Source organism: Cloeon dipterum, chromosome X (assembly GCF_949628265.1).
Source record: "Cloeon dipterum chromosome X, ieCloDipt1.1, whole genome shotgun sequence".
Lineage (NCBI taxonomy): Eukaryota > Metazoa > Arthropoda > Insecta > Ephemeroptera > Baetidae > Cloeon > Cloeon dipterum.
This window is the reverse complement of record NC_088790.1, coordinates 18817492-18840752: the sequence shown is the minus strand read 5'-3', so window position 1 is coordinate 18840752 and position 23261 is coordinate 18817492. Positions and strand designations below refer to the sequence as shown.

The following is a 23261-nucleotide window of genomic DNA, read 5'->3' as shown; positions in this document are numbered from 1 at the left end:
ATCTGCTCATTTCAAATTATTTTACTATTTCCAACAAAAACTTATCAAAATAAGAATTAATCTGAGCTATGTGTTAGCAAAGTAAAGAATGAAATACCTCATACAAATTATCACAGACGACACAGACGTGAAAAATTTGTTCAGAGCTACCACTTTTCACTTCCCTTTAAACACCCTGCTCCGGGCCGGTGAATTAAAATATTTTGCCTTTTAAATTTGTCGAATCTCCGATCTAACCTTAAAAATTATGGTAATGTGGCTTCAATGACTTTGCAAGTTATTGTACTTATTATGTATGTAATGACAATTCATATCTGACGCAGCTCCGCCGTCCTGCTCACGTTTCCCTCCTGCTGCTCCGTCGTATGAGCACAGCCACAGATGAGGTCCTCTTCCAGACGATTGGGGACAAGGGTGTAATCACACTGAATCGGCCCAAGCCATTGAACGCCCTGAACTTGAACATGATCAAGAGCATCACACCCACCTTGGATCAGTGGGACAAGGACAAGTCTGCGATCATCATCAAAGGAGCAGGTAATGAATAGCATGATGCACATAATTTATTTATTATCTCTATTATAGGTGAGAAAGCCTTCTGTGCCGGAGGAGATGTAAGGGCGGTCACTGAGGCTGCCAAAGTAGGAGACAGATTCGCCAGTGACTTCTTCCGAGCCGAATACCAGTTGAATGCGTTAATCAACAGACTGAAAGTCCCATACGTCGCTCTCATTGATGGCATCACGATGGGTGGTGGAGTTGGCCTTTCTGTGCATGGGAGATTCAGGGTTGCCACCGAAAAGACCCTGTTTGCCATGCCAGAAACTGCAATTGGTCTGTTCCCTGACGTTGGTGGCAGCTACTTCTTGCCCCGTCTCCCTGGAAAGCTAGGAATGTTCCTTGCCCTGACTGGTAATATATTTCCCATGCTATATTTCTCTTGATGCTTCTAAAATAATGCTAATATTTTTCTACTGAACTTAGTAGTAACAAATTAATAGCCATTGTTTGTATGATTTTTCAGGTTATCGACTGAAAGGCGCGGATGTTTTGCATGCAGGCGTCGCCACTCATATAGTCAGTAGTGAAAAACTTGCTGAACTTGAATCAGCGCTGCTATCTGAAAAGGACGTTTCCGGCGTGCTCAACTCTTTCCACGACAAGCAGCTTGCTAGCCAGCCATTTTCTCTGCAGTCCAAGCTTAAGGATATTGATGCCACCTTTGCTCCTGAAACTGTGGAGGAAATCTTGCAGAACCTCTCAAACCACGGCTCTGAGTGGGCAACAAAAACTGCGGCAACGCTAAATAAGATGTCTCCCACGTCCTTGAAGATCACCATGAAACAGTTGAAACTGGGAAAGGAGAAGAATCTGCAGGAGTGTCTGCAGATGGAGTTTAGGCTGACCCAAAGGTGCTGCGCAGGACACGATTTTATTGAGGGTAGGTCTTCATTAATTTCTAAATATGTATCTGTTCACCAACTATTTTACCCTCCATGGATTGCAATTTTAAACATATAGCCATAATAATAAAAAAAATGAAATGAACAAACTGAAGCCATTTTAAAACATCATATTTAAAACAATTTTGTTCTTAATTCATTACATCTCTAATCAGCCAAGGTAAAGTGATATCAAATCAGTAAATATTGTTAACAACAGTTACAAGTTTAAAACTGAGGATTTATTGCATTTTTGTAACTCAAATTCATAAAAACCATTTAGATGTATTTTTAAGTCCCCATGGATTTTTTCTATTTGCTTATTTGTATTATTGTATTTTTTGAGTGTTAAATAATTTTTTGGTATGATAATTTCAGGCGTGCGGAGCGTCCTTGTGGATCGTGACAACAACCCTAAGTGGAAGCCTTCGACTCTAGCCGAGGTTTCTGCTGCCACAGTCGATTCATATTTCGCGCCTCTGCCTAAAGGACAAGAGCTCGACTTCAGCCTCAAAAGTGCCATGTGAATTAACAAACTAGAGAAATTATTTACACAAAAATAAGAGCAAAAAGAAATTATATTTATTCAGGGAATTGTTAACACGCCACAATAAATAAGATGTGATCTATTTTGAGTACAAAACACTGGCTACTTTGATTAGATGGAAAGAAACCATTTCTTTCGGTAAAGGATGAACGCGATCAGGGTCCACAGTCCAACGCCCCACAGCGCCTCGATCAGCAACACCAAGTGCGTGCCCATCGGTCCCAAACTCCAGTGCCAGGGCCACAACTGGTAAGCCACCATATGCCCTATGTACATAATTGTTGCATTCATCCCTGTGAATGGTTTTTGTTTATTTTGGTTCTGATTTAAATGCCATATTACTCTACCAGGGTACAGGAAGGGAGCTCCATTCCAAAGTCTGAACTTATCCACCAAAAGGTAGCAAACTGAGAGGATCAAGAAGGCAGCACCGCTTGTTGCCAGACTGAAGGACGTTGACCTGTGAGTACCATTAATTGTATGTATTATTTCACTGTTTTAGGGATTTATTCATAGAGTGTATAAAATCGTAAATCAAGTTTATTCTTCATGGTAATATCATACCACAGATTCTTATTGATGGGGATCACGAACGAGATCAAATATGCTAAAGCAAGGGAAATGCCGCCCCATGCAACCCATCGCAGAATCCTTTGAACAGACTTCTTATACATTAGTAAGGTCGTCCCTGCTTGAACTCCAAGAAAAACGGTTAAAATCGACGGCAAGCAACCTGAAATAATATTTTTTTAGAGTAAATATAAAATTGAATTAATTTACTTAATTACCATAAGGACCTTCGGGATCAAAAGGTCCAGTTTTGTACACGAATTTTGTTGTTGGGTTCTGGTATAAGTGAACCTCTCCCAAAATCATTTTGTCCAAATAGCCAGAAACTCCTCCAGTGCAATTTTGATAAAGCCCATCGTCGGTGATGCCGCCTGGGCCTAAGTAACCACTGAGATTTATGGTTAAAAAATTAATTTTTCAATAGTTAATTTTTACTTTGGGCATCCTGGAACGTTAAGTAGGAAGATGAGGCACAAATGCACCAAATGTAGTGCCAGGTGGATCAGCCATTGGGGGGTGAGAGCAGCAAGATCCAGAAATTTGCCATCCTGCACTTTTTTGTTTAAATACAGTCAATACTTTTCCTTGCTCTTACCGTTTTTTGATTTGTCGGCCAACAAATTGCGCAGATCCCCGCAGTCAAGAAGTACAAAACGCCAAATCGCTGTAAAACTCCAAAAACCCGTAGAGTCTCAAGCTTTGGTCCCACTCCCAAAGTGTTCAGCATCACGCCAAGGCCAAACAAAATGCACGACCTCTGTAGTTGGGGTGACGTTTCAATATTTAACTCAATGTTCAAGGCAATACAATTTTACCTTAAAAATTGAGGTGATAACCTTCAACCTGCTGCCAGTCCTTTTTATTTGAGATTTCACTGATATCGGTATGCAAACTCCCATTATCCAGAGAAACCTATTAATTTAAACAAATTTATTTGGTTGTTTTTATTAAAATACTGCAAGTAAAACCAAGGGAAAACGAAGTCTGCAAGTTGGAATCCATCCCACGTTACGTGCTCTAAAATTTGATAGCCGCCAGCTCCGTCGTTGACAAATATCATCAGCAGAATGCTGATCCTGGAAAAAATAAGCAGGAAAAATTCGTAAAAACTGCAGCCCAGATATTTTAATTCGAATTTCTAATTTAAAATTATTTCTATAATGAAAGCCGTGTTGACTGAAAAATTTTATTCTTTTTGGGCAATAAATCAACGGAGTGAATTAAAGTACCCTCGAAAAGTGTCCAGAGATGAAACTCTTTTCCGCTTTGCCTCAGCAATTTGGTGTTTCATTTCGTCTGTCCTCAGCTCCAATTCTCGTCTTCTATTTTTGCAATGATTGTAAATCGTTGCGCAAAAGCCAATAAATATGCCGCCGAGCAGAAGTACTGACGTGACGAACATGAGAGCTGAGAAGAAAATATTAAAATCATAAATTAATCTGGCATTACAATTTGCCTATTTTCAACTACTTACGCGTGTAGATGTTGACCGGCTGGGAGAGAGTTTCAACATCACAACTCTCTGCATTAATCTTGTACACGCCAAACTGTCCTAGCTGAGCATCTAGTTCGCAAAATTGGCTGTAAGCAATCATTCGTAAACAACTTTCCTTTTTAACTGCACTTAATGGATAGTTCGGAAATCTCTTAACCGATATAATATGCGTATGTTTGAGCATGCAGAAGCAGTCTGCAGTGATATTTATTTGTTAAATATAAGTGTGGCTTGTTAGCATAGCTTAATTTTTTCTTTCCCGCACAGCCACATTTACTTTCCGTTCACTGTACGCCTCCATAAAAACAAACAAATTAAACGAAAGCAAATATTATTAGCACCATAACATGCGTTTAATAAATTGAATCCAATTCCAAGGGCAGAACCACGCGTGGCGTATTACCTTGAGCTGTTTTGTATGAACATGCCGCCGTCGTCTTCGGTGAAAAGAAATTTCCACGCATGCTTTGTGCTGATTTTTGTAAAGTTGGCTCCTTCATTCTGATCAAGCTTTCTCTCAAATTGATAGGGACACTATTAAATAGAAAAACGATTAAAATTAAAATGAGGCGAGGAAAAGGAGCTTATCATCCTTGACACCGTTTTGTAGGCATGTATATAGGAACACCCAAATGATAACATATGCATTTGAATCATTAATTATTTTAAAGATCATCGTAACTACTAAAGTTTCTTGTAATGTAGTCTTTTCAACTTAAATGTGATATCAGTGAAATAAAGATTAATAAATAAAGAAAAGAATATTTTGCCGAGCTTTTAATTTTTATATGTGAAACGAAACGTGATTTTATTTTTTGTTTTGGAAAATTGACAAATAGGACGCAAATATACATCTCATGTGAATTTTTATTTGTAATATGAAACTCCGCACTTTTTTAAATCCTTACACATTAAATAATATTAAATTAAAAAGAAATTTAGCAAAACTTTTCAAGGGTAACAGGTGGATTCCACCGGAAAAAATAGCAGATTAAAAAAATTACTTACCCTTTTACAATCCTCTGACAGTGTGTAGAGAAAAGCGGTGGACCTGTTGCCCAGGTCGTAGGCCAGGAAGGCCTGGTCGACGCCCAAGAGGCCCAAGTCGTATGGCGTGCGATGCGAACGCTCCAAAAGCCATGACATGATTGCCCGCCGCCTCTGCAGATTGCGCGAAATCGCGAGCAGTGTCCCGACCACTTGTCAACGAAGCGATAGTGAAAGTGGGAATATCAACGCTTGCTTGTGTAGTATGCGACAAAACGCGTACACTAATCCAGCCAGTTTATGCTGATCGCTCTGGAATTGAGAAATTTATTTTTTAACATACTCATTACGCATTCTGAACAACGCACATGCAGCAATCGTAATAAACTAAACTAAACTTGTTTGACTTCTTTCTTCTTTCACACTACTTCTTTGATTTCAAAATTCTGTACGCGGAAATTTAAGTTTCTTTCCAGCCGAGGACAGTTTTTACAAGTTCTGGACATATTTGAGAGATATCAATGGAATAGCATACTTTAAAATTTTAAAACAGATTGTTACCAGGTTAATAAAGATTTGGCTGGTGGCGCTTGCCTTTGATGGTATTTTTTCTCTCGCTTACTTTCTACTAACTTTTACCGCTTGAAAACTCTCTTGACTTGGCGTCATTCTACTCATGATTATGATGAGCTCTGGTCGGTTTTAAACTTTCAACAGTGAATTTACCTCAGAATGTACTTTTTATAATATTATAAGTCATTAAAAATACGTTAAAAAGTGCATAAGACTCACATATAGAGAATAGTAAACATATTTTTTGCACATCCAGTAAGGTGGATTTTAACTGGACGTGCCAAACCTGTTACTTTTTAACACGCCCATAGGTCGATAGCGTTGTGTAATCTGTTGGCACCTGCTAAAGTCGAGCAACCCAGTTTAAAATTTCCGCGTTCAGTTTGCTGGTTTCATTCAAATTAATAAAACAGTTGTTTAGAGTAAAATAAGTTCACCAACTAATTGAAAGCCTTAAGTTTATTTCCGAATCACGTGTTTACTACAAATAAGTGCCATGTAATGTGTTCTTCTGCTCTCCACGATGTTGTTAAATGCAAAAATCAAAGAATCGATCTAGTAAGAAAAGGGCAGTGTTGTTAGTCTCTTTTTGGCGGCGAGTTGTTGTGCCATTTCTTCAAAAGGGAATAAGCGCACCTTATTCGCCGCGCACTTCCTCGCACCTGTCTTCCATCTCATCCTGTAACAATTTAAATTCCATTGAGTTCTTGCAGAAAAAAATAAATTAAACGCTAAAGGCGTTGAACAATTTTTCAGTTGCATGCAAGCAGACCCTGTCACAATCAGCTAATGATAAAAATGTATCTTGGGCGAAACCAGGTATTTTCTATGAAAGTTTCTAGCCATATTGTGGAATTCAAGTTGCGTCAAGTTGCTCTGTGAATCAGTAATCAAGATGATTAGCAATGAAAATTAAAAAAAAACGCGCTCCAAGTGATTGAAATTCAAGCATATGAAATGCAATACAACCCAATTTTAATTAATTTATCTAATATGATATTGAATTAGTGTGTTGCTTGTTTAAATTTTTGTATTTTATAACGATTACACATGTTCTAACTGTTCAAACTCCAAATTAATTTGTATTTTTTACTCGTCAACCCACAGCATCCAAATAAAAACAAGTAAAATGTACACTGACCGGATCAACCTGGAGGCACTTGCCCCACTCCTTGAGGGTGATCTTGTGATCGTCGTTCTCGTCGCAATTGTTGAGGAAGGGCGCGATGCAGTGCTCGAGGGCCATCAAGGGCGCGCGAATGGGGAAGAGCTCGTGACGGGAGACTCTGCGGTCGTGCGGCTCTCCATCCAGGTCGCACCATTTCCAGATGGCAGCGTTGGCCCAGCGGCGAGTTTGGTTGTTCTCAGCTTCACGTTCCAGTGCTTTGTAGTGCGGAGTCAGCTCGTCGCGGTCGGCCATATCGCGCATAATGTTGAACAGCCAGTCCCTCATGCGGCGTGGGAAATCGTCCATCTCCTCGTCCGAGCATTCCTGCAAATTGTCCAACATATCAGATTACTTTTTGTTTTAAACCAAACAAAAGCAATTAAACAAGGACACGCGTTTAAATAAATTAAAATGGTTTCTCATCTATATATATTTTTTCTTTAATTTGTCGTGCTCCAAGTCTGAGGCTTTTTTGTAGTTTAAAAGTTTTATAATGATTACTTATGGATCAAAACGAGATTCGAAGCGTGTTAAGTTTCATTTAGGCTTTTTAATTTAATTTAAGAATAAATATCACAAGATTTTTCAACATTTTATTGGACGCTCTCATTATCAGAACCACTATTCAAAATTTGTAACAAAAATTACCTTTAATTTTCTTGATGAAAAGTTAAAATTGTATTTTAAAAGTTTTCCAAGTTATAATATAAAAATGCAAATTCGTGTGAATAAACTTAATTTAAATTCTTCCAATGGCTCCTACACTTTTTCACAGTTACATTATTAATATATGTTATATTGAATAAGTCTTACGGGCATCTCCCTGCACTCGCCGTAGTATTCAATGTGAAGGTGCTTCATGCTGTCGTCCTCGCACTTGTCGGACCCCTTGTCGCACCAACAGCGCATCCTGTAGACCTCGCAATCGGATCCCCAAGTGGTGTTTTGGTTGGTGCACACCTATTATCCCATGAACGTGCAGATGAGAATTACGACTGCAGATTATTTTTCCTGATTTACCTTCCTGCGAGGATCCACTTCCTCAGGGCAGGTCTCAATGCATACGCATTCGGCCTCTCCATCATCATTGCTCTGGCAGATTCGGCCGGCGCTACAATGTTTCTTCAAGCAGGGATCTAAAACATCGTTATATACAACTTGCGGATTTATCGGAAATATTTCTCTGGCTGAAATATTTTGTCAGCAACTACAAACGAAAAATTAAAAATTTTGAATGATGCGTTTGGAAACACAAATCTTATTTTACTAGGATTTTCTTACCAACAATGGTCTGCACCTTTTCGCCATCATCATCTTCATCCTCCTCCTCCAAAGTCAGTGTTTCACTCTCTGTGGTCGTGCTTGTGGTTGTAGTTGACTTGCGGGGGTGCTTGAACTTCTTGTACTTTCTCTGCAAATTATAAAAATGTTATTTCATTGAGCACGATGAAATATAATTTAGTGCAAACCAGTTTCTCTGAGGTAACCACATCGATCACCAGCAGAACTAAAATAGCTGCGATCAGCACCCGGGGAAGCCTCATTTTGCACCAGGCACCTAGAGAAAATTTCATAAAAATGAAGTGCATTTATCCTAACTGAGCAATTATTAAATTTTGTTAAAAAGAAAAATCAAAACCAATATGCTGCGTAGTGCCAAGATGTCTACAAATATTTCACTTTTAGCTACTTTTCCTTTTCTGTAGCATACAAGGCAGAAGCTAATTTAAAATATATGTTAAAGAAAACATACTTTTCGTTCTGATAGGCAATGTTATTGTTTCGCTCCAAAATTTCCTACAGCAAAATTGTGTCTAATAATAAATTGCTTTACGGTTCATTAAAAAAAACTTCTCACGACTTCCTCTTCTCAACATCCGAAACTTGTGAAGTTAATCATCTGAGATCTTGTTTCGGGCGGTATGAGTGTCGAGAGGGAAAAAATCTGAGCCCGACGGCATCTGCTCGCTCTTGAGAGCATCTGATAATCTCATTTTATTTTTCTCATCAAACGGCAGTAAAAAGCGGCCAACAGAGTCCGCCGGCACAAGTGCACACTGACATCATTCTTTATTCAGTCTGATGTCATCGCGCGCGGCGACGACCAATAACTTTTTTGCTGCGCCCTCGTTTCCATCTCACAAACGCCATTCATTTCAGATTATTTGTGCTCCTCTCAAGCCAATTCGCGGCCCTCAACTCATCATTGAGTTAATAAAGATCAGTTAAAAAATAACAAACTGAAATGTAAGTCTTGTCTTTAATGAAACACTTGTCATTTTTTACTTAAGCAAAAGAACATTAACGAAATTTCCAAAAGAGAAAAACTACAATTTTTCTGAAAGACCGGACCAATAAAAAATATATTTTAGAATAAAAAATCCAACATAAATTAGTTCGAAATAATTCTTCGCCTACTATCTGTCGCGAAAATGAGAGAATTATTTTTCCACCCACCCCTGCTCTCTCTGCCACACATCTGCTTTTCTGCTCTACCCACTGCCTCCCATAAACAAATCCCATTTCAGCTCTCTGCTTCGTCTGCTCTGCGTTCACTTTTTGTGTTTGTTTGTTCAGCCCTGGCGTTGAAACTGCGGCTTACGTCACATGGGCATTTGGCTGCCCGCTTTGAAATAAATAATTTGGACCCACGGCTCTATGGATTTGATGAAAGTTCAATGAGAGGGCTATGTGTGGAGATGAAACGCGACGAAAAATATAGCGTCGGCCCACACGCGCGCCAGGCAAACTCCCAGGCGCAGAGAGGAAGTGCTTTTTTCTTTAATCAGCGAGACCTTTTCAGCCGACATTTTTATCTCTGGCGCAGTTTCCCGGATATATGATTAAGCAATTCGCTGCTCTCTTCAACCACCGCCCTCGCACATCGGCAAATTGAGGTTGCTATTGTTGAAATTAAGATAATTGGATATTTTAAAACAACTAATTTATAGCTTCCTGCAGGAGTCAGATTCAATACACGTCATGCAAATTTTATTTTGGGATATTTTTTGGTGACAAACAAAAAATTAATGATAAACGAATTTGATTATGAAAACTAGACACAAATTTTAAGCAGAATAAAATCCTTTATAAAAAGTTTTTAAAGTCTCTCTCTCTCTCTCTCTCTCTGACTGTCAAAATCAAACAATTTTTTAACTCACGAGTTAAGCCTGGGATTTTTATCGCTTATTATTTTACTAACTAAAGACACGAGGCCTAAAAGGGAGACTCATAAGTCATCATACTTAGAATAAGAGAGCACATCTGGACCGCAGTTTGTGGTAAAATGCGGGGGTGTCTGTTTCGGAGAACACATGAACAAATTTATTTCCTGGAGAATAGTCCAGCTTATTAACTATTATTATTAGATTTTTATGTTACCCCCCTGTTCTTGAACTTTTGTTGAAAAGCTTAAATTATGAGAGGAAGTAAAATTTATTGCTATGATCTTGATTTAGTATTATGGCACATATAATTATTGTTTGCTAATTTACAAAATAGGTACAAGGCAATTTTAGATTATCTGTTTTACAATGCACCATATAATATCCGCAGAATGATGGTCTAGACCAAAATTTTGGATGCAAAACTCACCAGTCGGCTGCTTTGTTTTGTGACGTGTTCTGAGCTTGGCCGATTCTCCTCCGCAACTGCTGGAATTCCATAAAAAGACGAACCTCTCTCTCTTCTCTTCTCGAGGCTCAGGCAGCCTCCCACTGGCGCAGCAGCCGCTCCTGCTCTTTCCGACGTTGCCACGCGTGGACCCCGACAAAAGTTGCTAGAGATCAAATAACAATGCGTTATAGTTTTGGCACAGCCACAATGCCGCTTTCATGCGAAATTCTGTCAGCACGATTTGGTAGATTTTTTGTGTTGACATTTGGATGTGGTATAACTTTATGAAACAGTCAAAAAATGTTTGTCAACTATTTCAATAAAAAATTAATAAAAACGCCAGACAACACGCTCAAATATACATATTTATACCATTTTTCCTCAAATATTATGTAAAAATCGTAAAATATGAATAAAGTTTGTTCAAAATGGACAAATTGAAAACAAGTTCTCCAGTACTTTGTTTTGGCATTTAAGTTTTACTGTCAATCCCGTTAATTCCAAAATATTTTTAGTGAAAAATTAATTATAATTAACATTCAATTCGAATTATTTATTGGTAAACAATAAATGATATTTTACTAACAATAAATATTATAATATTATAAAATTAATTAAATTTTATTTGTTGGCAAAGCAATATTGTGACTATACCGCCCTTATGTATTAAGCAGGGGTTTAGAGTCTGAGCTTGGCCATTGTTGGGCAATATTAATTTTCTTAAAAGTAAGCAGGATTTTCAGTCGTAGATATTTTTTTACTGTGAATTCTTAATTAAAATAATAGCGTCTAATTTCCCCCATCGAGATTATTTGTGTATGTAAACACGCGTGTTCTTTCCGCCTTTTCGGTTCGAAATCGAAGTTACGGTTGAGAGCGCTGCAGTCGTCCAGCTGTTTTCGACGCATTTTTGCCTCGACCCGTAAGAAAAACAGCTTTTCGGCTGAAAGTCGCCGAAAATGGGCAAATATCTCGGCTTGGACAAGGTGAGCCGCTTCTTCGAGATCCTGAAGCAGAACGGTGGCATCCGCGCTTCTCTCTCCAAAATTTATAGGTGAGAAAATCAGTATTTTTCAGCTGTAAATCGATCTCAAAACTCTCCTGTTTTGCAGAACGGATGAACTCAAATTTGGCACTTTGATCGGCGAGGACAAGTATGGAAACAAGTACTACGAAAATAAAATGTACTTCTACGGTTAGTGTTACAAAACTGAACTATTCCATCGAGATATAAACTGAATTTTCGGCTCTTAGGAAGGAACCGATGGGTTGATTACAATAATAAATTGATGCTCGACTACGATGGCAGTCAGGTACCCGCTGAATGGTTTGGATGGCTCCACTACAAAACAGATGTCCCTCCTAATAAGGTTGGATGAAAATTGTTTCCCTCATAATAGTTTTATTTTTAAACTGTAAAAGTGCCCAAACATACACATACTCAGAAAATATCTCACTCAAGTATCGTCTTGACTTAAATGCGTTTTGTCTTACAGGATCCAACCAGGGTGAATTACCCTTGGATGGCAGACCACACGGAAAATTTGTCAGGCACTTCCGGCGCGTACATGCCCTACAGCACTGTGCCTCCGAAGATACAAGCTTGGGTGCCGCCCAAGCCTAAGTCCTCTTAGTTCTCATGTAAGTTTGTAAATAAATTGATAGATGCTCCTTTAATTGTTCAATAAATGAATTATCTGTTAAATTTTTTTCTTGTTTGACCATTTAGTTTTCAATTACTTCAAGTTAGTAAAAAAAGCAGGTCAAAATTTATCCATGGGTGACAGCTGGCAATTTTTTAGTCTGAGTTATATTATCATTATTTTTAACCTCTGCACAGCATTATCCCGTAGACCAAGCGGATTGTATGGGCAAGTGGTCGCAGAGGAGTTTGGACTGAATGTGGCCGCCTTATGAGGTTCTTTTAAATGCCAGAGATTTGTCCCTAAATACGCTTCTGGAAAGGTACATAAACCAGTCAGCAGCGTGCCTCTTAGCCCGTAGAGCTACTTGAGCATTTTTGGTTGCTTAACTAACCACTTTTTGCCATCTCTGGCATAGGGCAACCAGTTTTAGATCCCTGAAATGCCCATATATTTCCCATTTTCTTGACACTAATAGCCAACTGGCTGTTTAAAAATTGGTATAGTTTGGAGTTCCAAATAAAACGTCAATTATACTGTTTTCATTAGGCTTGGACTAAAATAAGAAAAAGGCGTTTCTGTTTTACAACTAGAAATCATACACTTTATTTAAAATTAACTCATTACACAATTTGTACAAAAAAGAGAGCAAACAGATCTCGATTTTCCTGTGCGGTGCCTCACCTCAGCTGAGCAATTGGCGCAGAAACAGCGGCGCCGCGGCCAGCAAAATGACGCCCAGCGACTGTTTGTGGAGTCCGCTGGCGGCGCCTTTGTGCAGGCCTTGCTGGTTGGGCTCGTCAATGACGCCATTGTGGTGGTTGTTTGCTTCAGGGTACCACGATTCTGTGCTGTGCACGTAGTTCTCGTTTTCCTCCATGCCCCATGAGATGCGCGTTGACGTCTCTGGCTGAGCGGCGGGCCAGGGTGCGTTTGACGAGGGCACAAAGTAGGGACGCTCTGTGGCTGCGGCGGCAGCCACAATATTCAACTGGTTGTTTTCAACATTTCCTATAAATAGAGGTTCACAAAATCTTAAAAATCAATTTTAATCCTTGACATTATACATATTAAAAATTTCAGAATTCGGAAGATTTTAATCTTATCTTTTATTAACAATAAGTGGCAAATGAAGTAGCTCCTAGCTTGAATCAACACTTAATTTCTTACTGAATATATTTTTAATTAGGAATCAATATGTTAGGTTCTTAAATATTTTTAACCATGGAAATTAATATTAAACAAGTTTTCAAATGTTTTAAATCTGTTTGTTATGAGATTTAAGGGTTTTTCTTCCCGAAATTGCGTCTTGAATCATTTCCTCTTCCAAAAATAATAATTTTTGAAAATTGATTTTATTTCATTTTCATTCTTTGCATCAACTATATGTTGATTTTCTAAACGACAGTGGCTAAAATTATAACCATGCAAAATTTCTCTTCTAGAACACTTTTTTTTAAATCATTGGGGACTGATTACTTCTTGTTCACTTTTGGGCAAACTGGATAATAAATTCCATGCCTGATTTTTGCTTGTGAGAGAAGCCATTTGATAATAAATGTCATTTTTATCTACCTGGAGTCCAAATGTTTTCCGGATTATTTGCTGGTGGCATCCATGGTGCGTCAGAAGACGAAATTTTGTCCTCTGGCATGAAAAATTCATCATAGCGCTTGGTGGTTGCAGACGTTGACTCTTCTGTTTTTGTGCTTCGTCCAAATGTATGCCTGCTGCCGGTATCACTGCAATTAGAAAATGAACAAGGAATTATAAATCTAAACGAATTTTCTGCTAGTGTTCAAATGTTGTTGTTCTTGTAACATAAACAATACCTCCAGAAGCGATAATTTCGGCGATTGTCATTGAACGCAACGAATCTATATTTGTTTTTCATTAGGGACGTGCTTTTAGGAAATACGAAAATTGCACTTACCCGCGCGGTGTTGGATATTTTGTAGTTGCTGGAGCGTCTTCCTTCATCATTTGTCCTTGGAATGAGTTACCAGCACAGTCTCCAGACTGAGGACTGAAATTTAAAATGAAATTTTAATGGTAAAAGAAGCTTTGTCTGGGTATAAATTTAATTTTTAAAACATAAATAAATTAACCAAGCCATTGGCTCGCATTGTTGAGAGCTTGCTATGCGTGCACTTTCAATGTGAGAATCAGTGCGATGTTTTGGGATCGAGTGCGGGCTGAATTGCGCATACGCACTCTCGAATTTTCATTGCGATTACGGGTCCATTCGGATTTGAAAGGTTTGCGAAATCTTTCCGTTTCGCTACTTGCAGGTTTGAATCTTTCCAGCATGCAAGAAATAATTTCATGGGATGAATATCTAGTGTTTCATTAAAAAGATCCCAGTGTGGGGGGCAGAAACACAAGCTGGTCCTTTTCTGGACTGGGCTTACTCCAATGAGGCCCGTGAGCCCATGTTATTTTTTCACTATGTTATTGGGACACGGGCGTTTTCGCGAGTTGTTCGCTAGCAGAGGGAAGCCCATCTCGAAAAAGGTTAACCGATCAAAGAAAAAAATATAGAACAAAATTTACAGCACAAGTTTTACAGTTGTGACTTCAAAATCAACAAAATAAATATAAAACAGAGCTATCATTCAATTTACATTGCTATTTTAAGAGGGTAAATTCTTAGAGAAATGTCAGGAAAATATGAAGGATAGTTTTATTGATTTTTTAGATTGATTGTAGTTCCATTTCTTTGTCAATATCCCCCATAGCATTTTAGTATGATTTGTGCTTTACCGGAGTTTTAAATTATAATCCTCTCTTCTACATTTAGTTTTGAGCTCTACTCAAAATAATGAAGCTTCATTTCATTGATCATTCATCGAATTTTACAGTATGGCAGACGATTTAAAATTTACAAGTATATTTTAATGAGACAAAATGCATCAAATAAATTCAACCTCAAAGTTTTTGAATAATGTTTGATGTATAACCACAATTTTGCGGTCGTTAGAGTCACCGTGCGTTGTTAACTTACATGTAATTGCCGCAGTCCTCGTGCAGGAAGCTGAGGGCCTTGTCCAAGATGTGCTGGGCGAAGCGGGACGCGGGTCCGGCCCTTCCCGCATCACATCTTTGCTTCGTCTCGCGGATGATGCACTCGCGGAACTTGTGGTGGGCGCAGCAGATGTCTTCTCGAGAGGTCATGGGACTGGCGTTGGCCACCAGGTCGGCGAGCAGTCTGTACTGCACGTTGCAATCATTGTTCAGCGTCATCTTGATGCACGATGCGTGGCTCAGATACTCTGTCTGAAAGAGAAAATACATTTTACTGCGTCGATTTTATCGGTCTCAAGTGAAGCGTTGAGATTGAGATGTATGCAACCGGCTTGTCCTTCTGATCGACACAATTGCATACTTTGCTTTTTTAAGGCGCTTTAAAATAAATGTTGCATTTTTTAACTTTTGAAATCTTTCAAGTATTTTGAAAGTTAGAAGAGTGAGGGTTTGAAGAGCATTGATATATTTCAAAACGGGGTATTTTGTCGTTCTCAAGTTAAACAATTAAACATGCAAAGCGTGATAGCATATTTCTATTTAAGAATGGACCAATGTGCTAATTTTTTGATTCTATATTTTTTATTTTGCTTCTTGAAATCTTGAACTCAATGTTGTGGGAGGAAATATTTTTTGGTTCAGTTAAAATAGAACCTAAAGAATAATTGCTTGAAATTTAAAGATTTAGATTTGGTATTTGTATGAAACTGAGATAATTTCAAACGCTTTATTACATGAAAGGTTTTCCCCAACAAGTAATTTTATTACCTGATATGGTGTCTGTGTGCACATTTGGTGCACCGAGTCGACGGAACGCTGGATGGCCTGGTTGAACTGGAGGCGGCGTGTGGGCGAGAAGCACCTCTCCGTGTAGTTTTTGACGCAGTCGACGAATCTGCCCCAGGTGCGGCAAACCTCGTCAATGTCGGTCATCGTGTCGGGAAACACGAGTTTTGGGTTGCGGATTAGCGGGTCGGCCATTGAGATGCACATTTGGTACTCCCGAGAGTCGCACATTTGCGCCGAGACGCCGCTCGACATTGCTAAAACTTAATAAAAGCAGATTAAAAATTATACTCTCCGATTCCTAAACATGATTAGGTGCGGTTAATGTATTCATTAATTTCAATCTTTTATTGCACTGCAATTTGAGGCTTTTAGATTGTCGCAATAATTCTATCTGTACTACACAGACACGCAGAGAGTTGTGAAATTTTATACTCTTAATGGCTTTTGCCGGACATTTAAAAGTGTCCCAAGCGATCCTCTGTATAAGTTTACAACACAAAACACGAAACACTAGCAAATGCTGCTCTTAACAAATATTTTTGAGCTCATAAGTTTTAGAGACTTTTAACTCCATTCCTTCATTGAAAAACTGAGTATTTTTAGCGCAAATTAAATACTTTTAATTTATAAATGGGGTTCATCATTGTTTGTTAAACCTGAAAACTTTCAACGTTTTCACTTCTCCTTATGCGTTTTCCCTTTCATCCTTCCGCCAGCGGCTATTTTTATTTTTTTACTGCCTTGTTTATCTGTGCCACAATAAACAGATTCATATATTTCCAGCAGCAGCCAGCGTTCACTTTTAATGTGTGTATCAACAAGTGCTCCATTCCCAAATTAAAACAATGTTGCGCGAATCTCTACTCTTTGTGTATTCGCGTGGCGAGTAGGTACGAAAGTGTTGGTCAAGGTTGGTCTGCGGACGAGAGCGTTTTCTGCTTCTCGCTCGGCCAACTCCTGGCGGAACGACCAAACATACACTTAGAGAGCAGAAGAGTCCACAAATTAAACACAAGAGCGAGAAAGGTGAGCCACACACGCTTTTCCCTTTTTCTTTTCTTAGCCGGCGCGCGCGATCGATCAAGCCGCCGGCTCGAAATTTATGCAGCACTGATGGTCATTGGGGTCAGTTTTAAGCATCGCGTGAGCCGCTGGACATCAGATATAAAATTGATTTTTGGCCGCCATGTTTCACCTGCTATTTACCATTCTTGTTCACTCCACGCGCGTTATACAGGGTGCTCCACAATAACAGAGTCGTAGAAATATTTGAATTAATTCACCAATTTCACTTTAAGTGTTTCAATTAAGAATGGTGTCATTCGATCATGACGAGAAATTCCCAAAGTCCAGTTTACAAGTCATTTCAAATATTTATTTGATCTACGGTTCCTTGCTGAGGAAAACATTTGCTGCCTTTTTTATTGTCTAAAAGGCTACGTTTATATTTATACACAAAAATTAGTAACATTTATTTATTTAGAAAATGTTGTATTGAACTTATGGCACGCTATCACGAAATTGGGGCTCAAATATTAAGCGGAAACTAAGTCAGAAAATAAACTGATGTTCATTGCATCAAGGAAATTCAATGTCCAGTTGTTATTTTATTAATATAAAATATTTTCCAACAAAAAACAGATAATTTCCATTTTCACCCTGTATTTTGGTCCGGCCTTTACGCTGTTGTGCCGGGTTAAATGTAATAAAGAGCATAAGCGTGTCACGAGTTGGAAATTGTGACGCCACGGCAAATTCAAATCTCAGCGGCGCTCGGCCCATTTCCCGACTGCCCCCGCATGGAAGTAGGAGCTATATAATGTATAATACGCTTTGTATCTGGGGCGGTTTATCTCGATCTCCTTCTCGCTCGAGCGTTACCCTACTGGGAAATGAGTCTCACGACAGCCGCTGAGGAGCTGCATGGCCTCATATTGGGGAACCAATTTGATCACCATTATACCCTGCTGTTCCGGTTTCCTGTGTTGCAACAATTAACGGAGCTTGTGCAGCAAACAAAATGTTCGTTTCACGTTCGGAATGACCCTATAGTACATAGAGCAACGGATTAACGGGACACCATATTTTTGTGAATTTTTACGCTTTAACTTACTTGCAGTTAGAAGATGTAAATAATGTAGCTGATTATTTTGCTTTGCATTCTTAATTGTGTAACAGCAATAGCACGCCTAGTTGTATGCTTTTTTTAATTAAGAATAGAGCGAGTACTGAAAAAAGGCGTGTTCCCTTCAATGCAATGATGATTAGCCGCGCGTGTTTTCCTGCCTATTGTTTCCGATGTTGCGAGCTTCAGATCTACGCACTCCAGGAGTGACAAGCAAAGGATGACGCGACTGTTGAGTAATTGCAAAAAGCATTATCTTATGGCTGCCTGGTGGCGTAGCCAACCAGATCTTTCGTCTTTTGTCATATTTGCGGAACACCTGATTAAGTTTCCAGCTTTCTTGAAAGATAATTTTCACCTGGAACTAATTAGGACACTTTAATTAGTAAAACTTTAATGATTGTAATGAAATTTATTTGATGCCAAAGGCGTGCCACACTAAAATTAACTCACAGTCAAGGTTTCTATTTGTTTTTATGCTGCTGCTTCCCTAAAACTCATTGTCTTAATTCTCACTGCATTTTTCGTAAATGTTGCCACAAAATTTGCTTGAAAACTTTATTTTATCTCAACTGATTGAATGAGTCAATATACATAAAAGTGTAAGAATGTGTTAATATTAACCCTCAAACTTAGCTATGGGATGAATTTGATTAAATTTTAGTCGGTCTGACTTTTTGTAAAATGAACGTAGAAATAAAAATATTTGAAACTATCAAATACTTTTTCGTTATTTCATCATAAAATAGAATTAAAATTACCTTAAATTATTGAAAATTATGGAAATTGTCTTCAAATTAGCAAGAACTGATGCTGATAGTCAAATCAGGTAAGGAGAAACAAAGTTGTATGACCTTGACAAAAGAGAATCATTTATTATTTGAAAAGCAAGAGTTGGCGATAAGGCGTTGGATACTGAGACTATGCAATTAGACTGGTCAACACTTGTTCCAAGGGCAAAGCCGCATTGTGCAATTTGCATACACGCAATTCGTCAAGCGAGACAATAAATGACCCCTCATGTGCTGACGAAAAATATGTCACGCGAGAGACTTGGTGTCCACACAGTGGCGAGTGAGATAATTAACAAAGCCACCGACGCAAATATTTTGCATGCGCGTCATACGAAAGTCAGGGGCAGATTTCAATCTAATTGTATGCAGTTTTTTGTTCTGCTTTGGGCAGCAAGCCTCACGAAATGCCGGACTTTGACCGCGTGCATGTTGAACTTTGGCCGTGTAATTGCGGCGTCCTTGCGCCAAACCGCATCCGTAATGGAGCGACGGCGGCGCGTCGGCGGCACAAAGGAGGGTTTTTGACCTTCTGCCTATGTATTATGCAAATGGCCGCTGGACCATGTCACGCGAGCGCTCCAATTTATTGCTGTTTAATTTTGTATCGGACACACTCACCTGTGAGCAAAAGCAGGGCCGCAGAAGAGACGACTTTGTGTCGCGCCATCGTCATTACCTGGAAATTAATGCGAAAATTGTGACGTTAGAAAGGAGAGACTCATTTATTATTTGAGAAGGACAAGACCAAACTATTCTGGGAAAACCATTGTTGTTGGAAAAGCAACAACTATAAATGTTTTAAATACTGCGATGTAAATAAGTTATGGAATACGTAAAATCTAGCTCTAAATAGCAGTTGAAATATGTATTTGCTTTAAATTTAAAATTTTTTCTCCGTCATGTACTTCCTCAAATGATGAATAAAACTCTAATTTTGTCTCCAGTCCTAAGAACAACCAGTTTAACAAAAATGTACGTTTACATGTGCAGTCCGCCATTACTTCTTTGTTTAAAATCATGATAAAAATTAACTGACCTTCTTTCACATCACGGTCCTCATATCACCACATATTCATGATTGATAAAAACTCTTGTTTTAAGACCTCGGATTTAAAATATTGTTTTAATTCTTAATTTGAAGATTAAATATTTGAAAGAGCTGAGGAATGATGATTTATTTAGTTTTAGGACGTTTTTTACCAAGCAGAAACTGTAAACTTTTTTACAAGGTCATCTGTCGTCTTCTTGAAGATTTAACAAAAAAATATGCCGTTAAATTCACTTCAGAGGGGCCTCCTTACTTAGTTAGTTGACGCAACGAGGAAGAACATCATAATAAGAACATTTTTGTTGTTCACGAGGGGAGTAAGTCACCAGAACACACAAAAAGGTGCAAGAGGAGTTCCGCTCTGTGAAGACGAGCGAAAGTGGAGTGAGTGTTCTTCCAAGCAACTTTTGACACAATTATACGTATTAAATTAATTGTCTGAGGCGCTGGCCACCATCTATATTTATGCGGCGCGCTTCCTGCCGTCGCGTATTGCGCTTTTCTCCTCACAAAAAGCATGCAATCTTTGCTAAATGCATTCGATACGAGAGTGAAAACCAACTTTGGTAAGAAATAGCCATTTTATCCCATGAAACTCTACCGGTGCTATCCATGAACAGAAGGATTATTAAAGAAATAATATGAATAATAGGGTTTATATTTGACCAGAATTGCTATGTACGTCATTATAAAAAATTAAGAAAAAATCTGAACATGTTTCATATAATTTTTATCACCAATTTTTCACTTTTGCGCTGCATATCCTAAATTTCAATCTTATTTTTTAGGTTTAATTCCTACTTATGAGAGCACATTGGAAAAACTTTTATCTCCATATAAGCTCCAAGAAGCTGTAAGGAATTTTCTCCTTTTTTGTTTTTAGGTGGAAAAAATTTTAAAAATCATTTTTATCAGTGATTTATTTTATAATAAATTTGACCATATCTTGAAATAATTTAACTACTACTCGGAACGATCCTGATTAAGGATGGTTTGATATTTGCACATTAAAGAGTAAAAATTTGCTTAACTTGACAAACAATAAATTTAATTATAGATCTCTTGCCAGAGCTAAAAATGTTAAATACTTTTGATGCCCTGAAAATGTCCACTATAAATGCAAAATTTTATCAGCAAATATAGGCAAAAGAGGTGAAAATATTAAAAATCAATTCTAAGACTCAGTTTCATATTTAATTGTATGCAAGGGCAAAAATTATTTCGGTCTAGATCTAGATGTAACAAAAATTTTGATATTGTTTAAATTATGTGCTACACATGATGATTCGTAACACTCAGACAGTTTCAGCTACATCCCTATTCCCCTCCAACTTGTCGGAGACCCTGAATTTGAGCACCGCCATGAAAGCTAATTTTTTATTTTCGAAAAGCGGTGTTGTTGCTTTTGAAAAGTTTCGTTCGAGTGGCCGCCAACAATTGCCGCGGCAAAACTGCCTCCCATCCCATGTCCGCCGCCGTGATGTTGGTGGGCCGTGGTTCCGCCCTAGCCTGCACTTCCGCTCTCGATGCAGAGCTATACTTGCGATGACAAAACTAGCGAACGCATGCGACTGGACCACCACACGAACGGTCCTTTTGAAGCGACAACGTCAGTTTTCGGGAAATGCGATGTTTTGAGCGTGATTCACTCATAATGATGATCTTAAACACCACTGTCATGTGAAACCCAAATTGGACTGATTGATGATGATAGGGTAGAGGACCGATTGAGGGAGATAATTTAATTGCCTCGCTGCCACGGAACCATACTCAGTATAAACGTTTCGAACTGATTTAAGTGTTAATGCGTAGTTGAGATGCAAAAATAATTAATTGCAAACTGTATCTAACTTCTTTTTTTAAATAAAAACAATTTTAATCATTACATTCCTTATTCCAAGAGTTAAAATGACTCATGAACTATTTTAAACTATCTGAATACTGAATTTTCATGATTAAATTGAAATTTTGGTCCCCTTAAGATTTTATAAAATCTTAACTTATTAATTTAATTAATCTACCGATGATATTTTTTCTCACAATCGCAGTCAAGTAAAATTAAAAAATGAAACTCGTTATCCATGTGAAAAAATTGGCATGAAACCCACAAAAGTGCATGAGTTCTGATCTTTTCTTTAACGTGTTGCTTTACACGGAAAAATGAAAACAAACGCGTGCATGAGTCACACAATTGATGAAAAACTCACCAATTAACGAGGTTTTCGGAAAGCGGGGCGGCGTGCGTGCTGTCGCATTACTGACTGACCCGCAAGGTAAATCCGAGAGTTGGCAGGAAGGGAGCCAAATCCCACACCTGCCCTGCGCACCGCGCAAGCGAACACACACAAACACAGTGTTCGCCATCTGCCGGCCGAACAGTCCCGCTACTGCGGTGACATGTAAATTGCTATTCGTATTAGAACTAATTTGAAATTATTGATCGAAGAAAATCCATTTCTCACCCTTATAAAAGAAATTTTAATAATTTTGAAAAATTAATGCCATCAGTTGTTATTTCATATAAAAACTAGGATTTTGATTAAAAATCTCTTACGTCATGTACTGAGATTTAAATTTTAATTAGCAATTATTCATCTCTGTTTAGACGGTCAGACCAAGATTGTGTTTTTCAAATTTATGTTGTGCTATTTTGCAACTCATAAAGTACTACATATTACCCTAAAACAATACATATTTGGGAAATTTATATTATTGTCTTTTTATAAAAATATGAAGCTTATATTTGTTTCTATTTCATTCTTGGTATTATGATAGTCCCGTCGAAATTATTTCGAATCACATTTGTTATGTAGTAATTAACACTTTAACGTTAACATGTTTGTTACAAATCTATCTTTGTAGACAAATTTCTTGCAAGCCTTAAGAATTTCATAATAAACAAGATTTAAAAATATGAAGCCTATATTTGTTTATATTTGAAGTATGCATTCAAGGTATTGTGAAAATCCCGTCGAAGTTATATTGAATCACATTTTTCAATAATTAACATTTAAACATTAAAATATTTGTTACAAATCTAAGTTTTCCAAAAAATGAAAATGTTTTTTGATGAATATTAATACATTATTTCAAAATATTAAAATAAGTCCTTATTTCCTTTTAACTGTTTGTTTAAATGGATAACGTTGGATCAGAAAAACGTAATAATATCGTAAAATACGTAAAATATAATTTTTGGCTCTATGAGTGCTGGCCCATTCAAGCTTCCAACGTTGGAAGCGTGGGAGATATTTTTCATTTTTTCGCGTTTGTCACAAATTTTAAATTAAATCTGCCCAATTGGTGTCTCATTGATCAGGATTTAAAAGGAGCTAGGGTCAAATCGTTTGTTCAAAACTTAAATTCGTAAAATTATATTCATGTAATAAGATAAAAAATATCCTAGTGTCGATTATTCCCCTCGCGCCAGATGCACTAGAA

At 38.0% G+C, this 23261-nt stretch overlaps 5 protein-coding genes across 7 annotated transcripts; 2 read left to right on the top strand and 3 right to left on the bottom strand.

Moving 5' to 3' along the window:
• Nucleotides 1-149: 149 nt before the first annotated feature.
• On the top strand, nt 150-2085 carry Hibch (3-hydroxyisobutyryl-CoA hydrolase). Its single transcript, XM_065494017.1, has 5 exons — nt 150-250; nt 324-537; nt 586-912; nt 1025-1441; nt 1821-2085. The coding sequence occupies exons 1-5, from the start codon at nt 248-250 to the stop codon at nt 1967-1969; spliced, it is 1110 nt and encodes a 369-aa protein (XP_065350089.1). The 5' UTR covers nt 150-247; the 3' UTR covers nt 1970-2085.
• LOC135946019 (heparan-alpha-glucosaminide N-acetyltransferase-like) lies at nt 2003-5302 on the bottom strand. The gene is made up of 12 exons (XM_065494016.1): nt 5063-5302; nt 4458-4588; nt 4034-4140; nt 3789-3966; nt 3528-3635; nt 3375-3471; nt 3155-3316; nt 2995-3107; nt 2778-2947; nt 2554-2722; nt 2337-2449; nt 2003-2282 (listed from the first exon to the last, which is right to left on the bottom strand). Exons 1-12 carry the CDS (start codon nt 5198-5200, stop codon nt 2101-2103), a joined length of 1668 nt encoding a protein of 555 aa, XP_065350088.1. The 5' UTR covers nt 5201-5302; the 3' UTR covers nt 2003-2100.
• A 753-nt stretch (nt 5303-6055) lies between these two features.
• SPARC (secreted protein, acidic, cysteine-rich) lies at nt 6056-10534 on the bottom strand. The gene is made up of 7 exons (XM_065494234.1): nt 10377-10534; nt 8252-8340; nt 8064-8193; nt 7803-7918; nt 7596-7742; nt 6756-7106; nt 6056-6293 (listed from the first exon to the last, which is right to left on the bottom strand). The coding sequence occupies exons 2-7, from the start codon at nt 8324-8326 to the stop codon at nt 6252-6254; spliced, it is 861 nt and encodes a 286-aa protein (XP_065350306.1). The 5' UTR covers nt 8327-8340; nt 10377-10534; the 3' UTR covers nt 6056-6251.
• A 739-nt stretch (nt 10535-11273) lies between these two features.
• Nucleotides 11274-12102, top strand: ND-B17.2 (NADH dehydrogenase (ubiquinone) B17.2 subunit). The gene is made up of 4 exons (XM_065493203.1): nt 11274-11451; nt 11510-11592; nt 11652-11767; nt 11894-12102. Exons 1-4 carry the CDS (start codon nt 11357-11359, stop codon nt 12029-12031), a joined length of 432 nt encoding a protein of 143 aa, XP_065349275.1. The 5' UTR covers nt 11274-11356; the 3' UTR covers nt 12032-12102.
• Nucleotides 12103-12615: 513 nt separating this feature from the next.
• LOC135946515 (uncharacterized) lies at nt 12616-22177 on the bottom strand. Of its 3 annotated transcripts, none has more exons than XM_065494762.1 (8): nt 22028-22177; nt 19391-19448; nt 15833-16113; nt 15045-15316; nt 13974-14066; nt 13873-13917; nt 13616-13782; nt 12616-13051 (listed from the first exon to the last, which is right to left on the bottom strand). In XM_065494762.1, exons 2-8 carry the CDS (start codon nt 19443-19445, stop codon nt 12726-12728), a joined length of 1239 nt encoding a protein of 412 aa, XP_065350834.1. In that variant the 5' UTR covers nt 19446-19448; nt 22028-22177; the 3' UTR covers nt 12616-12725. The 3 variants fall into 3 exon arrangements, with proteins under 3 accessions (XP_065350834.1, XP_065350835.1, XP_065350836.1); XM_065494763.1 differs by having other exon boundaries at nt 15833-16107; XM_065494764.1 differs by lacking the exon at nt 13873-13917.
• Between the last annotated feature and the right edge of the window lie 1084 nt (nt 22178-23261).

What these genes read in the sequence shown, in the direction of transcription:
- ND-B17.2 (XM_065493203.1), top strand. Translation starts at nt 11,357, where the DNA reads ATGGGCAAATATCTCGGCTTGGACAAGGTGAGCCGCTTCTTCGAGATC. An exon ending in AAATAAAATGTACTTCTACG is followed by an intron (nt 11,593 to 11,651) that starts GTTAGTGTTACA and finishes TTCGGCTCTTAG; the next exon opens with GAAGGAACCGATGGGTTGAT. An exon ending in CAGATGTCCCTCCTAATAAG is followed by an intron (nt 11,768 to 11,893) that starts GTTGGATGAAAA and finishes TTTGTCTTACAG; the next exon opens with GATCCAACCAGGGTGAATTA.
- LOC135946019 (XM_065494016.1), bottom strand. Translation starts at nt 5,200, where the DNA reads ATGTCATGGCTTTTGGAGCGTTCGCATCGCACGCCATACGACTTGGGC. An exon ending in TTCATACAAAACAGCTCAAG is followed by an intron (nt 4,141 to 4,457) that starts GTAATACGCCAC and finishes GATTGCTTACAG; the next exon opens with CCAATTTTGCGAACTAGATG. An exon ending in TTATCACCTCAATTTTTAAG is followed by an intron (nt 3,317 to 3,374) that starts GTAAAATTGTAT and finishes CCCCAACTACAG; the next exon opens with AGGTCGTGCATTTTGTTTGG.
- Hibch (XM_065494017.1), top strand. An exon ending in AATGTTCCTTGCCCTGACTG is followed by an intron (nt 913 to 1,024) that starts GTAATATATTTC and finishes ATGATTTTTCAG; the next exon opens with GTTATCGACTGAAAGGCGCG. An exon ending in AGGACACGATTTTATTGAGG is followed by an intron (nt 1,442 to 1,820) that starts GTAGGTCTTCAT and finishes TGATAATTTCAG; the next exon opens with GCGTGCGGAGCGTCCTTGTG.
- LOC135946515 (XM_065494762.1), bottom strand. Translation starts at nt 19,445, where the DNA reads ATGACGATGGCGCGACACAAAGTCGTCTCTTCTGCGGCCCTGCTTTTG. An exon ending in GGCCCTGCTTTTGCTCACAG is followed by an intron (nt 16,114 to 19,390) that starts GTGAGTGTGTCC and finishes GCTTTTATTAAG; the next exon opens with TTTTAGCAATGTCGAGCGGC. An exon ending in AAATATCCAACACCGCGCGG is followed by an intron (nt 13,918 to 13,973) that starts GTAAGTGCAATT and finishes AAACAAATATAG; the next exon opens with ATTCGTTGCGTTCAATGACA.
- SPARC (XM_065494234.1), bottom strand. Translation starts at nt 8,326, where the DNA reads ATGAGGCTTCCCCGGGTGCTGATCGCAGCTATTTTAGTTCTGCTGGTG. An exon ending in AAAGGTGCAGACCATTGTTG is followed by an intron (nt 7,919 to 8,063) that starts GTAAGAAAATCC and finishes ACGATGTTTTAG; the next exon opens with ATCCCTGCTTGAAGAAACAT. An exon ending in AAGTGGATCCTCGCAGGAAG is followed by an intron (nt 7,743 to 7,802) that starts GTAAATCAGGAA and finishes ATGGGATAATAG; the next exon opens with GTGTGCACCAACCAAAACAC.